The following is a 16,892-nucleotide window of genomic DNA, read 5'->3' as shown; positions in this document are numbered from 1 at the left end:
ATTTTCCAATAAAGCTGAAGCTTGCTGTGAGAAGAAAATCACTGATATTCCTACACTTTGCTGTTTCCTGGTGTTTGGGATGGAGTCCAGGCAGGGGGAAAGGCAATCCAGGCAGATTTCTGCCGAGCTGCTGGGGTGTCACTGAATTGCTGCTCTGCAAAGTGGCAGCTCATTGAAAGCCTCCCAAAGCCAAAGTGCTTCAAACCCAGTGAACCAGATCCTATCCACAGGTATCTCTCTATCTTCTTTATTTCCATTTATTGTGGGGCTGGCACCTTCCAGATTCTTGCTCTCCCTTTCTGTCTTTAACAAATGTTTTATGTTTCTCCATGGCAAATGCGTTGCTGGCAGGAGAAATCATTATTTACAAGAATGAGCCACAACCTTTTTGTTTTCTTGCTGTGCCACAGAGAAGCTGAAATGCAGCAAGAAAAGCTGACTCCAAAGGAAATTCAGAGATGATGCAAAGATGAGGTAAAGCAGAACATCAGGCCAGATGTCCCCAATTCCATAGAAGACTGGAGAACAGGAGTAGGATTTAACTGCAAGATTTTCTGCTGCAGCAGGGGTAAAAATGTGCTGTGGGCTCTCTCACTGGAAGCAATAAATGAAGGAGAGGGAGCTGGTGACTCAGTGTGGCCCGTGGCCACCAGAGAGATCCCAAACCAGCCAAACCTACCGGCTCAAGCACAGGGGAAATCAGCAGCCCAGGGCCCCACAGGAACTGCCTGTCGATGCTCCATGTTATTTCATCAGAGTAGAACCTGAATAAATGGGAAGGATAGAGCAGAAATTGGTTTTTTTTGTGATTTACATCAGCAGCAACCCCAAGGTTTCAGGGTACCAGTTGTTCACAGTCATGACTAAAGGATGCCATATAAATATCACCATCTGATTAGGCCAAAATGGGGTTTCACCAACTGGGTAGTCACCTACAGATATCCCAGTGTGCATTTACAGAGGACAGAGGTTTAGAAAGCCCCCTAGCAGTGTGAAATAGGTCAGATGTCCCAATTGGTTCTGAATTCCCAGACTCACTCGTGGAGCAGTGGCCTCACAACCGTGTCCCCTTGGGTGTGAGCTTTGTAGTGCAGCGTGTACAGGTAGGGCAGCAAAGTGTAGCGGATGTTCAGGTAATGCTTGGAGCTGTTCACCAGCAGGGAGTTGGGTCCAAACACAGCTGGATCTTGATGCTGGAAACAAACATCCACTGTTTTCATTGCCTGGTTTTCAGAAATGCTTTGCCAAACGTGTGAAAAGCTGTTTCAGAGGGGCTGGGGTTCCGTGGGGCAGCTCTGCACTGGGTTCCCCTTTCTGGTGCAGTGACCTGGTGTCCTGTCCCTCTGGGCTGTTTGCACTGCCCATCCCTCCTTGTCCATCAGGATTATCCAGGATTCATCCTGGCATTCATTGGTGTTCCTTGGTGGTAGGAGCAACCAATATTCATAAATCTGTTGCCAAACAACTGCATTCTCAATTAACCCTTGTGAAACCCAGCCTCTCCCATCTATAATTTCATAAAGACAGCTTAAGGTGCTGTTTTCAAGCTGGTCATTGAGAGTGAGGATTAGAAGTGGTGTTGAAGGAAATGTGGCTGTGTAACACAGAGCAGCTTTGAACACAAAGTACAACTTACTACGACATATTCACCGTTGTGGTTCCTGGAATATGGGTAAAACGCTCCCACTTGCATCCATCGCCTGCAAAGTTCTTCTGTGGTGTCTTCACTGAAACCACAAATATCTGCTCCAACCTTAAAAGAAAAAAATTAAAAAATCAGAATGTGTCAGATGTACAGTGCACCTCAACAGGTACAACATATTTGTAACTTTCCTCTCCCAAATCCAGTGATGCTGTCCAAAAAATTAAACTGACCCCTCACTAACACTGCCCATCATTCTGCTTCTTCCAAATGTTACCTTCCTGTTCGGTGATCATATGCACAGAATGGGAAAAATGTTTCAAAGCCATTCAAATTTAAATCATAAAAAGGATTCTGGCTATTTCCCTTCTAAGTGGATGTCTCTAATTTGAAATGATAAAAAAAACAGGAATTGTTTCACATCTCCCACTGGTGTTCAAAAACTACTAAAATAAGAGGTAGATTGGGATATATAAGATAATAAATCTGCTACCGACTTTTAAGTCACTACAGCCACAAAAATGAAAGAGCCTAAATCAAAAGTTGATAATTGAAATGTTCAAAGGAGATTCCTAAAAAGGGTTAATTTTGAGGTGCTGCTGTAAGTGGTTATTTAAGATAATCTGTTCTCTGATTTGAAAGGGTGGCACAAAGTGATGTCCTACATAAGGAATTCCAAAGAGGTTGAACTCCAGCATTCCAGGGATTGCCCATCTCAGCTGGTCCCACGTGGCTGCGTTGTCCCCCAGCCAGTGTCCCCCGTATTTTCCTGATCCTGCAAAAGTGGACCTGGAGATGAGGTAGCTTCTCTTTCCTGGGAACACCGTCTCGATGGCTCTGGAAAAGAATGAGGCTGGAATTACCCAGAGGCAAACACAGCTCAGGCACTGACAGCTCTGGACAAGGCAGATTCACCCTGCTTTGCACTGATTATTCACCCCAAGGATCAGGACCCCTCTTGCAGGTGGGTTTTTAGCTAAGCTCAAGATATTAATTTGAAATAATCTCCTTTACACAGCTCTGGCAGCCAATTTGTGGCTTTTCCTACCAACTCCAGGCTGTGGGTTTTGCCTTGGCTAAACTGGCTCAAGGGGAACACAGCATTTTCCAGGAATCTCATTCCTTCAGCAGCCACGCTTCATGGTGCTTTGGAAAACCCAGGTCATGGACTGTTCTGAAACCTTTCTGCAGGATTTTAGCATGCATTCCTTACTTCTTAGTGGATATGGTCATGGAATATCCATAAAGATTGTGGACATCATATTGCTTGCCCCAGCTCTGCACTGCATCCAGGCAAAGTGTCTTGGAGTACATCAGTCTGTCGAGGATCCCTTGAAGGAAGGAATACAAATAGCACTGGTAAGGTACATTTTTATTATTAATATTTCCAATCTTTAATGCACATTTATGGTATCCAAACCCCTTTTTTCTCTTTATTCTTTTACTCGGGCAGTTTAGTTACTCCAAAACCAAAATGCTGCTCTTGGCTGTTGGTTTGCTCTGTGATATTTCCACTCCTGAGCTTTGCACCCATCCAGGGAACTGTGCTCCAAATTCCCGAATCATCATCTGACAGCACACTGGCAAAGGTTACTTAAAATCTACTATTAATACAAACTATGAACTCCATTTTAGTTCTGCAAATATCTGAAAAACTACTGACAGTGCAAGAGGATCATTGCATTATCAGGCATAATTAAGGCAATGACAACAGCCAGTATTTGTCTGAGAAGATAAAAGAGGCAGTTCTATAAACCTCACCTGAAGTATACAGTACAAGCAGATAAATATTGTTTTCTGTCAATAAATACTGTTTTCTGTCAATAGGAATGTCCAAGCCCCACCCATAAGAACTACACTAAAATCATGTTGTATCCTTGAAGGCAATTACCATTTTATTTGATATTTTATTGTTCTGATTAAAGTAGGTGGACTTACTGGGAGTGTAAGGAGGGTAGTTTAACGTATTGTCTGCACAACCTTTTTTTGAGCCTTGAACAAAGTTGCATACTTCATTCATGTCCTGGAAAGGAAAGATACAGGATTTAATAAAGTTGCCTTAAGTACATTTCCCTAAAAAAGTCTTCCACAATATTCTGTCACTCTTTACGAATCATCAGCAGCTATTCTTCAACGTCTCCTTTCTGATTGCGAAAATACCTTTCAATCCAATAAAAATCCAGTGTAATGAACACCTGCTATCACCTCTATTTTAAAAAACAAAAATCCTGAATTACTCACAATCCATATTCCATCGTAGGGCACCTCGTTATAGAACAATTGGCACTCGTTTGCCCACCAGTTCGTGGCCTCGTCGCTGGTGTAGTCTGGGAACACAGTTTCCCCTGGCCACACCTGGAATATTCAGAGGAAAATCATTCATGAAACTTGAATGAGATTAAAAAATCCTGTCATAGCATCACAGACCTGCTCAGGTTGGGTGGCAGGTTGAAGAACACAAAGGGGTATGAACCTCTTAACTTTGCATTTTTCAATTGCTTTTCTTGTGAGTCCTACAAGGAGCAACACACAGCTGAGGAAATTCTCAACAGAAGTTAGTTATGTTTATAAATTTAAAGGATAATGTGCGATCTGGCTCTTCAATTGCTACTGGAAATAAATAGGAGCTGGTTGATGAAATGTCCCTTGAGCCTTCAAACTACCCTTTGACGTAAAAAGGGTAGTGATGTAAAAAGGGTGATGTAAAAAAAGGGTGATGTAAAAAGAATGTGTTCATGTAAAAAAAAAAATAGGGTTAATGTGAGCAAGTGTAATTTTAATTTCTATTTTAGCGCTATTTTTCTTTTAAAAATTAAAATTAAAAAAAATTATTTGGAATGTAGAAACAATGAAAAATACCTTTTTAATGTAAACAACTGAAAAAAAAAAGCTAAGAAAGGCTGAGGATTATCATAGTTTACAAGAGACCTCACAAACTTTGCTCTCACTGATGGATAAGTCCCCTGAGCTAAAGTAAACCACAACAGATGAAATTCAAGTGTGTAAAACCACAGTTACCTCCCCAACCAGTGCTGTTCCATCTGACTCATTGACCCAGACATGCCTCTCCGTTCCCCTGACGTAGCTGCCATAGGAACTTCCATCAGCCATTTTTTGGGTGCTAATAGCAGGATCCTAAAGAAATCAGAAAACCACAAAGAAAAGAAGAAATCAGGATATTCCGTCCATTATTACTGGCTGTAAATGAAGTGATTGCATAGAATAAGTAAGGAATAATAATGATAAATAACTGTAATGGAAGTGTTCACAAGGGAAAAAAGGGTAATCAAGTGCTTACCAATATGATGACGTATTTTTGTCCATGCTCATGCAAATAAGATGCAAATTTAGGGAGGTCTTTGAATTTCACTTTGTCATAAGTAAAATCTTTCCTGTTCTCCATGTAATCAATATCAATGATTTGGACATCCTGAAAGAGAAGGGAGTTCAGCTTTTCCATGAGAAGTGATAGGTAACGATTTTTATTATTTTTCTTCCCAAATATTAGCTGAATATTGGGCTATTTTTATTCCATTGAAGACATGAGGTTCATGTCCCCTAAAGTCTAATTTTAAAAGTGAATTGTGCTTTGCCTTTGACTGTCAATTAAGAATAATATATGGTTCCATAACTGTCCATTGGACAAGAAAAAAAATGTTGCAAGAGAAGAAAAATGGATAGACTTGGAAAGAATAAAAGAAAAATTATTACAAGAAAGTGCTTGGATAAATCTAACTGCAGTTAGATGGGACACCCCAATTCAATGTTCCTCCTCTCATCCAACGTTCTGATAATGGGTCTAACATCAAAAGGCACAAAAACCTTTGACACCACACATTTCCTAAGCCAAGCTCATGGAAAATGAGCCAGTGGTGGGATCTCAGCGTGCTCCCCAAGCCCATACTCACGTAGGGCAGTCCAACAGCTCTGTTCCTCTCCACGACTTCCTTCACCTCATCCAGGGAGAGGTATCCATAGCGGCAGAGCTGGAATCCCAGGTTCCAGTAGGCAGGCAGGGCTGGCAGTCCCACAAGCTGGGAGGGGAAAACAAAAACCCCACGTGCTGCTGGATGCCCTGTGGCACCTCATTCCCTCTCCCTGCACCCACCTGTGACTCAGGATTTGAGCTTTATATTTCCATATATTTGTAACCCTGCAGTTCTTTAGTGTGTAACTCTGCACTCCACAGCCAGGGCCAGCTGCTGCTGCTGTCCCATTTTGGGCAGACACAACAATTCCTCTCCAGGCCTGGCAGTCAAGGACACCTCACTGCCCCAGGGACAGAGATGGAAACAAAAGTGAGCTGGGGGAGCAAACTGGGGGTCAGTGCCTTCATTGCCTGGAGCTGGGATTGGAGGGTGAACCCCCAAAGTGCCAATGGCCCCAAGTGATCCAAGTGTGGAACCCGTGAGCCCTGGAGCATTTTGGGGGCAGCCCCTGGGGGGCTTGGGCTGCCCTGGATGGACCTGAAGGGCCCTCAACCAACAGAACTGCTTTTTATTCCCTTAATTAATTCTTATTCTTAATTAATTTTGTCTGCCCTCTGTGTTTAGGCAGCCCCAGAAGGCATCACCACATTTCTCAAATCTACTCCAATAGCCCAATCCTAAATACAATATTTTTTTTCCCTATTATTTATTTATTTAATAAATACTGGTATTTTGCCACTTTGCCATTCTTTACGTGCCACTGGAACCAAGGCAGATCTCAAGAAGTGCTAAAGACACTCAGTGATATCTTGTGATCCTAAAATCCAGACATCCTGTAAGCATCTCTATCCCATAATATTGCCACATGAACAGGAATTCGTCCTCATGACAAGAGCAAGGAAATATAAATTATTCTAGAGACCATCTCCAGCCCTAATGGCCACGGTGTAAATTACAAATTTATGAATTTTGGAGCTCTTGGGCCTGGAAAATGGTCTCCTCTCCATCACCCAGAGAAAAAGAGAATGATAAAATAAATCCCAAGCCCTTTGAAAAAATCTGTCCAATGCATAATCTGTGTAGGTGAAGGTACCTGCAGGTACTCCTGGACTACTTGTTCTGGAGTGTCCCCCAGGAAGATGTAGAAATCCAGGATGCCTCCAATGGTTCTGTAGGTCACTGCTGGAGCAGGCTGCACCACAAACTCTGCCAGACAAGAGTGCACAAAAACAGTTCTGAGGGACAGGAAATTCTAAAGCAACTTTGATAATCAGAGAATTTACTGAAGTAAAAACCAGAAAATGCCTAAAGAACCCTAAACCATTAATTGAACTTGCAAAGAAGGGGAAATCAGACAACTCTTTATGTGTCCCTGTTCCCATTCCTTTACATCCTACAGAGAAGAGCATCAGAAGAAATCCAATGCTTCCTCCTTTTATCTCTGAATTTTTAGTACAACTTTCCAGCCCAAAGAGGTGCAGAGCTCAGTAAACATAAATATAAATACACTTATCTGAAGGGATTAAAGGATATTTACTTCCAAGTGTTGTTCACTCCAAATTTAGTCTCTTATGCCAGTGCAGACCTGTACAGCCTTTGGATGAGTTCCTGACCCTCAGATTTCCATCAAAATCCTCCAGTTAACTGGGAACTACTCACTGTTTGTATTTGAAATATTATTAGACACGGGGTAATGACTGCCCTCAGATATTGGGGGTGTTTTTAAGAAGGGACACTTACATCAGCTCAGTTTTATTGTAAAAATTTCCAAAAGAAATTCAACTGCACTGCTCAGAGCCCCAGAGAAAGGTTTCTTACCCATGGCATTGCTGTTCATCAGGAAAACACCAAAGGAGGCTCCAGTGTTGTCTTCCAAACACAGGAAGAAAGTGTGGGTTCCATACAAGTTATCCATGGCCTAAAACAATAAAGGGAACAGGCAAGCTGATTAATAAGAGGCTCTGTTAAGGAATATTTCAAAAGATATCACAGGTAGAACTCAAAAGGTCTCAAAATGGAGCAAACAGCAGAAATTTAAATCCTGACACTTCCCCATTTTCTATGTTCTGGTTTTCCTGGTGTTATTCTCCTTTATTTTCCATTGAAACAAAAATTTACCCAATAAACAGATAACAGATCTGACGGATCTCCAGGAAAGCTGGCAGATATTGCAGCTCTATTTCTGGGGAATAAATGTGCTCATCAAGAACTTGAGAGGTGCTTCCCTTGCACCACAGATCAGGTTTAACATCTAATCTATATTTCTACTCATCCTACAAGGCAATAATTTTGATGCCTAATCTATGGAAATAGGAGAGTGCCTCGCTGCTTTTTCATTTCCTTTCTAATTCTTTTTTTATTTCTGCTGTTATTATTAGCAACATAACCCCTGAGAGATACTAACAATTGCAGCAGTAGTTGTGTTTTTTCTCCTGAAAATGCAAATTCAGTTCAAATGAACAAGAAACAGAACCTGAGCAGTTTGAAATCAGCCTAACTTGGTGCTGTTCAGTGTCATTTTAGCTTGATGAGTCTACACCCAGTGGAGCCGTTCAGTTAAGAACTACCTTCAATCCAGACCAAAGAGTGAGGAGGAATCTCAAGGCAATGGGTACAAATTCCAGATTATTAATTAACTACAAGCAGCCATCTCACCCTCAGGTTTCAGTCCATTTATCTCCTGTTGCAGGGGAACAAAAGTTCTCTCTCAAAGCAGGGAGTTGCTTTATGAAGCTGAGGTAATGGTGAACACAATCTTACAATTATCACCAAACGGGTGTCACAGAGATTGCTTCATAAAGAGACATCCAGAAAGTTCTAGCAACAAACAACAGCTGACAGACATGTTTTATCTTGGAAAGAAAGAGCTGTTAAGGAGAATTTTTCCATACTTTGAGCTCCAAGGATGTTGCTGAGGCAGCCTGGTCCATGTGAACTGAGCCCTGCCCTCAGCAAAGCCCATTGCTATTTGCTAGTATGTTACTTATTCTGATTATCAGTAGAATAATGAATAGATGAAGACTCATCTATTAAGCTTTCTCCACTGGTTCTCCACTGCACACCACCATAAAAACCAGGGAGCACCCATCACTACCGTGAAGCTTTTAGCGACAACACCGCGCAGCGCCTGGAAAATCCTCAGGGAAAACTCATTGGATTCATGGATGTGCTGACAGCCTGGGAGGTTTGGGTGACAGAACTGCAAGGCAAGAGGGGGAACAAGCCCAGACTCACTGCAGAGGGGCCAGTGTCCCTGCTGAAAAGGGGCCAGGTCTTCCAGTTGAGGTCGTGCCTGTACTGCTTGTGCACGTGCTCGCCCACGCCGTAGATGTTGCTGCTGGGCAGCCTGATGGAGAGCTGCAGGAACTGGTCAGCATACTGCAGGGGCCCGATGGTGGTGTCAAACCTGGTGGAAAAGGGCAAAAAAATTGAGGGAAAGAGGAAGAGTTTTACCAGGAGTTGTTGCAAGGACTGTTTCTGCTCCGTTCAGCTGGAGCTGGGTGGCAGAGTCAGGTCTTCACCCAGATCTTTCAGGTTTTCTTCCAGCTGTTGCTGGAATCAGAACTCTCTTTTGGGGCCTCAAGTGGGACAAAAGATGGTGGAAGGTCACAGAATTACTCTCCTTCTATAAAAAGGCTCTCCTTCTATAAAAAGGCTTCTCAGTTTAAGAGCTGGGGAAAATCAGTGCAAACCTTGCGCAAAGAAATTTATCAAGGATTTATCTCTGCCCTTATCTCTCGGTAGCAACAACTTCCTTTGAGATCCTCAGACTCAGAGTCCAACATCACTGTCATTTTTTCTTTAGATACCCAAATGCAAATACTTTTATGAGACTAAACAAAGGCCTAAGGAAATTTAGACAATATTCCAGAGAATTGTGGTCCCTCAGGTGTCTCATCGCCCTCCCTATTCCTGTTTAATCAGTCAGGCACTGCTGACTGCCAAGTCCATCTTCTGTGCCCTCTGTAATTGCAAATCAATCATTACAGAGGATTCCAAGCAAGAAAACAATACTAATAAGAGCAAAAAGCAACCCTTAATTAATTAAACCCGAAGCCTTGCTAATCCAAGTGGCCCAGCCCTGGGACAGGTAATCATTCCTGGCTGATTTAATGAGCACCTTCATCTGGCACCTCCCTGCTCTGAGGACACTTGGACACCTGTGGGGTGGTGGGTTTGGTTTCATCCCTTTATTTTTAGAACATAAATGGGATGAGACAATCAAATGTTCAAGTTCATTAAATATTTTACACACAGCCTTACACAACCAGCTACCCTTGGATATCACAGGTGTAAAGGGCAGCCTGATTTTGGTGGGGATACAAAGGGCAGCCTGATTTTGGTGGTGATACAAAGGGCAGCCTGATTTTGGTGGTTCAGGGCCTCAGCACAAGTGTGCTAAAGGAAGGTTAAAAAAAAAAAAGGTTAAAAGGTAAAGAAGATAAAAGGCAATCAGGAGTTTTCCCACATGGTTTGACGCACTGGCAAAGAGTCCCTCAGGTAATAAAAATTCCCCATATAGAGATTTCCCAAGCACTGGGGAACGTGCTCAGTGAGCCACACCTGAAACCCTTCTGACAGAGCTTCCCACCTCAGACTTTGTTCCCAAAGTCATCCCAAGAGCCAGTGAGGGACATCCACCCCTCCAGAAGAGGGAAGCAGCAGAGCCTGTGTGCACAGGTGACATCTGGTGTGGCACCAGCGGCTCTCAGGGAGCCCCAGTGACATTGGTGTCACCAAGGAAGGCCCACCAGGACTTACAGCACTTTGCCATTGCTGGCTCTGGTCACCACGAGGCCGAAGGGGTTCTGCTTCAGCTCCACCTTGTAGTTGGGGTTGGAGGCCATGGATCCCTGGAAGGGCTTCACGTGCTCGTGAGGGACCTCGAACCTTTGAGATTTGGGGTCAGTGATCTGCACACATTGACACAACATAAGTGTTGGGCCTTTGCAAAATTAATCCCCAATACAGACATTTTCCAGCAGTATCCACAGTTCTGACTAAGGGTATTTCCACCCAGTCTTCTCCTCTTCTGCTCTCATTGTTATTCACTTCCAAGTTTAATTACTCATTTTCAGCCGTTTTCTTCACAATATTTGACTCTGTGTTTCCCTGGAACCCACCACAGGACAGAAAGTCTCCCACAGCAGCTGGTACCCCACAAGCCACTGGTACCCCACATCCATGGCACAGACTCTTGAGCTGTCCACAGAAAACACAAACCATTGGAAAAGCTAACATTGTCTTTCAAAATGACAGAGATGTGATTGGGCCATAACCAAAAAGTAAGCAAATGCATTTATCCCCCCCAAATCATCCTGTGATGAGGACAAATGGTGGACAATAGGAAAGCTGAGCTTTCCAGAGGTCTCTGATTGGTCATGCAGAATTCCCAGCGCGCCAAGTCCCCGATAGGCTGAGGCATTGCAACAGCAGGGAGGACAGCAAAAGAACTTCACTGGGAATCAAGAGAGTGCTCCAGAGGCATCAATCCTACACTCCCTGCACAGGCAGCCCCACATCTTGCAGAGCAAACAGGCCTTGGAGCAGGAAGGACAAAGCCTGACCTTGAATCGGAAGCGGTTGCTTGTCTGATACTCTGCCGTGAGCAGCACAGTCTGGATGTCATTCCCGAAGAGGGAAGGGGATGGCAGCCTGTCCAACGTGGCCTCAAACCCTGGGGAGACAAATAGGGGTTGTGTAGGAACACAGGAAATCCCTCTGGCTGCCCTGCAGGACTCGAGTCCCTGCCTGGGGGGCTCAGAGACCTTGGCACAGAGCCCAGGAGCCCCATGCCTTTGATTTAGCTCTTTGGAAAAACAATTACCAACCTTTTTATGAAGATTTACAAGTCAGGAAAGTTTAAGTAGAATAATAGTTAGTCATGGGGTGAAAAACAGATTTTTGAGGTTTTTAGAATGGGGCCTTGGGGTCCCAAGATGGAGGAATTTGGGCGTGCTTGTCCTTTTTCCTTCTTCTTCCATCTTTGGGTGATGTTGGCATTTTTAGACTGGTTTAGAGTAGAGACTCAGAGTCTAACACAGGTGACAGGCATTGAGAAGTTATGGTAAATAGTGAACACGTAGTTTTTAGTATAAAAAGATAACACCCCCCAAGGATGGGCAGCGTGCCTCACCCCCACCTGCCAGACTGACCTCGGTGGGTCAGAGAAAGAATTTTACAGATAAGAACCAATAAACAACCTTGAGACCGAGAACAGAAGAAATCTGACTCCTTCTTCAACTGCTGGGCTGGGAAAAGAGGCTGGTCTGTGTCTGAGAGTCCCTGTGAGCAGCAGAGACCCCGAGAGGGTGGGAGGCTCACCTGCCTGGGTGGACCTCTGGGAGCCCCGCACTCGGTAGCCGTGGTTGGGGGAGAAGAAGCACCAGGGCACGTTGGTGTCGCTCTGGGGGCTCCAGCAGCAGCCACGGAGGGAGCAGGTGCTCTGAGCAAGGACAGCAGGGGCACAGGTCAGCTGGGGTTGCACAAATATACCCATGCCAAACCAGTCCAAACCAGCACATTTCACCCCAAACACCAGAAAGCTTCGTGATTTCTGCGCTCAGGTCAAGCCCTCTGTTTTGGTTTGAAAAGAAAGTGAGATTTTTTGGGAGTTGACCATCCCATGAAAAGCAGAATAAACTGATTTTCCTAAAACCTGGCAGTTCAAGCATCCACACTCCCAGCTTCCTAAGAATCTTTTTCTTTTCCCCAGCTATTTCCCTTGAATACTCCCCAACTATTTTCAGCAGTTCCTTCACAGTCCAGTGATATTTTTCCAGCTGGATCTTCTCCTGGCAGATTTCTATTTTTGTGGCATATTGAGCTTTCTGCACAAGGAAGTAAACACAGGAGCTGAGGATTGGCTGTGCCTGGCACAGGGGAAGGAGCAGAGTTCACCAGAGACACTGGGGAGCCTGTTGTAAAAGCAATCATCTGCTATAAATAAAGATGTGATCCCAGGGTTGGGGGCTGTAAAAGCAGCACAATAGATACCAGCACCCAAAGCTTCATTAGGAATAACCCTGGATACAAGGAACCTGTGTACACTGGGCTACAGCATGAGCTGTGCCCAAGGGCTCCAAGAAGAGCCTGGCCACGTGCTGAACTGGAATGTGCATCCACACAGGCCTCCACCAGCAGGGAATTTTGGGAGGAAAGGCACAGAAACCAAGCCCAAACCAACAATTCCCCCTTCCCTGAGCTTTCAGAGGTGTCAGCCTGGCCTACACGAGCTCTGCTCAGTGGAATTCTTGTTTTACTGCTGTGTTCTGCTTGTCTGATCAGACCTCCAGGCAATTTTCCACAGCAGTGAATAGATACCTAAATATCTTCCTTCTTCCAGCATCTCTATCTTCACCAACCACACGACCAAATAAAAAATATCTATTTATTTTCTTTTGGATTTTCTTCCTTTCTTTCTCTTTTATGCATTTCTTCCTTCCTTCCTCTTCCTTTTTCATCCTTCCCTCATTTGTCTTTTCTTCATTTCTTCCCTCATTTGTCTTTTCTTCATTTCTTCCTTCTTTCCTTCATTTCTTCCTCCCTTCCTCTTCTCTTTTCCTTCTCTCCTCCTTCCTTACATTTTCTTTCTTCTATTTATTTCTCATTTCTGCAATCCCACTCACTTTCTGGCTCCACCCTGGACATCTCCAGTGACCAAAGAGCTCAAGGCAGACCCTAACCCTTGCAGATCAGCTCAGCCAAACCATTTTGCCCAGCTGCTGTTTACTCTGCAAACCACAAACACAAACCACTGCAGAAGAGTGATGCAGGACCTGCAGTTTCACAGATTCCTGCATTAGTGCATCCTGACACAACAAAATCCCTTCCAGGGCAACAGGAGCACAGGAGTGAATGGGATCACTGGGATGGGATCCTGGAGTAAAGGTGATCTTTATCTCTAACCCTGTCAAATCTGCTGCCTGCTCTTCATTAATATTCAGAAATAATTTATTTTAGCTCTAATTCCAGATCAGGCACCCTCAGTGCTGCAATCTGCCTCTGCTTTTCTGCTGGGAGCTGTGATTTGATTGTTTTTAATTCTCTCCCAGCACCAGCCTTGCAGCTGCAAGCAGAGCACCACTGCTGCCCTCCTGCTTGAGGAGTGCAGCCCTGCACGTGGGGTGACTGGTTCAGAGGCAGTAATTACAGAATTAAATGATCTGCATGGCTTCTCCTGCAGTGCTCTGCCTCTTCCTGGGGCAGGGAAGGAACCTGAAGAGGCAAGGAACAGGCTGGGATTTGAACCTTTCCTAACCCATCCCCTGCAGGACTTTATTGAACTACAAATCATAACAAAACCCATGGCAGGAGAGGCTTTAACAGCAGACAGCTCTGGAATTAGGTGGGAATTTCCTCCAAGGTTTAAGCAGCTGGGTAATAATTTTTATACCTCTGTGAATAACAAGTAACCCACATCACATTGGGTTTTTTTTCTCTCCTAAGCTGCCCCTCCCCAGATCAAAGATAGATACCAGGCATCCACCAGAAAACAAGAAAATTTATAATAAATATGAAAAATAATAATTTAATAATAAGTCATTCAAGAGTAACTATTACAGAAAGGTTCTCAATGTGAAAAATAAAGGGCAGCATAAAACCATGGAAGGGTTTGGGCTGGAAGGGACCTCAAAACTCCTCTCATTCCAATTCTTTCCATGGGCAGGGAACCTTCCACCATCCCAGGCTGCTCCTAGGCTCATCCAGCCTGAGATGATCATTTCATGGGAATTTTAGCTCCAAGGTTCTCAAGCCAAAAGGTCTTTTCCATACTCTGCTCTCTCAGACACCCCAACCCAAACTGGGATCCAAAGTGGATCTGAAAGGAAGCTCTGACCACATCTTGTAAAATGGCACATCTCAGCAAAGGCCATCGTTTCTGAATTATTGTAAATGCCACTTTTTGACCATCACACCAAATAAAACCGTTCAGGAAAAGTCATTAAAAACCAAGGGTGATTCTTTTAACTGCTTGATTTGTGACCAATATTTTTGCCACCTCTCCCCAAGCCAGAGAAATCAGAGCTGCTGTCAGTGGGCTGAAATGGCTGTGCAGGAGTGAACTCCCCTGCAGGCACTGGGAAAATCACACATTTCAACAGGTTAAGGAAACACCTGAGCTAGCAGAGACAAATGACATTTCTATAAATAAGCAGGAGGTTTTATGGGATGAAATCTCTTTTCTAGTATTTTCCAGAATGTTACCAGACCTGTGTTGCTAGTTGATCTGGGATGCAGTCAATTCTCTCTGCTGCTGGTGTGTTCTGACATTGTGGGTAAAAGTCTGTCAGGGAAATAAAGGAATGGGTTAATACCAGCCTCTCTGCACTGCAGGAATAACTTGATTCCCCCTGAACTCAGCACCTGCTTCCCTAACAACAACAGGGATCCAAATCACTATCAACCACAGCTTCTGGGATTCATTTTTACCCTTGGAAAATGGCACACAATTATTTCAGATATGAAAACATCACATTTTTGAGCATATAGGTAATTTTGATAATTTTATTTCATTAGTCCACTTTTCAATGACTCCTGTCAATGTGCTCTGCTTCACTGAAGGTATGTGCAAAACTAAGAATTGGAAGGACTTTTCTCTTCTTAAACTGGGCTGTCCTGGTGCTCCATCCCCACAAGAGCTGGAATTGGAGCATCAGGGAAAAGCACTCCAAGCTCCAGTAAAATGCTCCTTTAGATTTCAGGTTTGTAGGAATGAATTTAGGGTGAGCAGCTTTAGCTGAATAAAGGGAGCACTGAAGGTTTCTTTATGTATTTGGGAACTGTTTGTGTCTGGAGCAAGGACTGTGAAGTGCAGGGATGTGCCCTGGGCTCAGAGGGACACACAGCCCCAGATTTGCCTCTTTGCATCAGCTGCACTTGTGCTTTTTGCTCAGAAAAACTCCTACTCATGACAGAAACAGGAAAAAATATGCAGATATTAGCTTGGATGGGCAGTTCTACTAAAACACCAAAGTTTACCTTGTTTAAGCAATAATTTTTATTTTTCTGCCATTTCCACCTCCAAGCTTTTTACTTCAGTCCCTGTGTGTGAATGGAATTACACAAAATGGGACTGGAAGTAAAGCAGGTGCTCAGCATCCCATCCCTGGAACACAAGGGTTTCCTGATTTATCAGTGCATCAGCAAGAAACACTGGGGGATTGGAGGATTATAATAATGTTCCACACAATTTGGTCACTCCCACATGGGGATCAGCCAGATTTTTTTCAGTGTTATCTTTTTTTTTTTAATACTCCAAAAATTGAAATTATCTGAGCTCTATGCTCCTAAAGAAAGTCCAATCAGTGGAGGGAGAGATAAGAGACTTTCCATGACAATAAACCCTGACTCACACCATTTATTGCCTTCATAACTGATAACTCTGATTGTATCACCCGCAGCAAGGGCCGCCCACGATTCACCTTTGGGTGCTGATAAGAGCATTTGGGCACTGATAAGAGCAGGGCAAGTGCCAGTGGGGTTTTTGCTCCTGCAGCAGCCATGGGAAGCTCTCACCTGGAGATTTGACGCCGGGTTGCCCCGTGGCCAGCAGCCCGATGAGGACGCAGGCGATGATGGTCACCACGGTGAAGAGGGCAATCAGGGTGAGCTCCAGCCCACTGAACTTCCTGCCCATCTAGAAACCCAGAGAAACTCCATCAGCCACAGCAAAACACAAGCAGCAGCTCTAAATTACATTTCCAGTTTATAAACGTTGCTAATTTAATTATTTTGTTCTGGTTTTAAGCCACGTCACCTAATCCTGAGGCTTAAACAGAACTCCGCTTATGCAAAGTTAAAACTCAGTTAAAACTCTACTGTTAATATATATATATATATATATATATATATATATATATATATAATGTCTCCATTTCAGGAAAATTCACCCAGTGAAGATTATGAAATCATTACACTGAGAAATGCATTTTGGTGCCTGCAAATCAGTGAACACAGAACAACTTACTCCTGAAATTAACCATGAAGTTTCCCACAGGTCACTTAGCTTCCTGAAACAGAAAATAAATAAAAATCTTCTTCCCCTTTTTTTCCTGTTCTAAACTTTCTTTCCTCCTTTAGAGCAAACACAAGTCTATTCATTTAAAAAAGAAGGAACTCGATGTGTTAAAATATACTGGAGAAAAGCTGAAATAAACCCTGAGGGTGTGTCCAGGGCACGTGGAGAAGGCATGACAGAGATAAATTGCTTTTTTTACAGTGGCAGAACAGACTGTGTACAAGCTCATGGCACAGTGGTTGCTGCTGGAATCAACAACTGAAATATGGGAAATAGCTCAATGGAGTCAGGGCCTTAAAAA

General features: G+C 43.7%; 1 protein-coding gene across 1 annotated transcript in view; it reads right to left on the bottom strand.

The window, feature by feature from the left end:
• The window catches only part of SI (sucrase-isomaltase), a gene marked incomplete at both ends in the record, with an annotated part of 39,908 nt that extends 23,698 nt beyond the window's left edge, over positions 1 to 16,210 (bottom strand). The window contains 18 exons of the mRNA XM_084212280.1: positions 680 to 764; positions 1,039 to 1,193; positions 1,637 to 1,753; positions 2,308 to 2,479; positions 2,856 to 2,973; positions 3,581 to 3,665; positions 3,884 to 3,997; positions 4,661 to 4,777; positions 4,941 to 5,072; positions 5,551 to 5,676; positions 6,665 to 6,777; positions 7,390 to 7,489; positions 8,806 to 8,977; positions 10,333 to 10,484; positions 11,139 to 11,248; positions 11,896 to 12,016; positions 14,784 to 14,857; positions 16,090 to 16,210. Coding sequence (XP_084068406.1) covers positions 680 to 764; positions 1,039 to 1,193; positions 1,637 to 1,753; positions 2,308 to 2,479; positions 2,856 to 2,973; positions 3,581 to 3,665; positions 3,884 to 3,997; positions 4,661 to 4,777; positions 4,941 to 5,072; positions 5,551 to 5,676; positions 6,665 to 6,777; positions 7,390 to 7,489; positions 8,806 to 8,977; positions 10,333 to 10,484; positions 11,139 to 11,248; positions 11,896 to 12,016; positions 14,784 to 14,857; positions 16,090 to 16,210 — 2,184 coding nt within the window. The remainder of the gene's footprint in view (positions 1 to 679; positions 765 to 1,038; positions 1,194 to 1,636; positions 1,754 to 2,307; positions 2,480 to 2,855; positions 2,974 to 3,580; positions 3,666 to 3,883; positions 3,998 to 4,660; positions 4,778 to 4,940; positions 5,073 to 5,550; positions 5,677 to 6,664; positions 6,778 to 7,389; positions 7,490 to 8,805; positions 8,978 to 10,332; positions 10,485 to 11,138; positions 11,249 to 11,895; positions 12,017 to 14,783; positions 14,858 to 16,089) is intronic.
• Positions 16,211 to 16,892: the final 682 nt, after the last annotated feature.

Source organism: Fringilla coelebs (assembly GCF_963513975.1).
Source record: "Fringilla coelebs genome assembly, chromosome: 10".
Lineage (NCBI taxonomy): Eukaryota > Metazoa > Chordata > Aves > Passeriformes > Fringillidae > Fringilla > Fringilla coelebs.
Note: the sequence above shows the minus strand (reverse complement) of the source record. Positions and strands in the feature narration are given on the sequence as shown.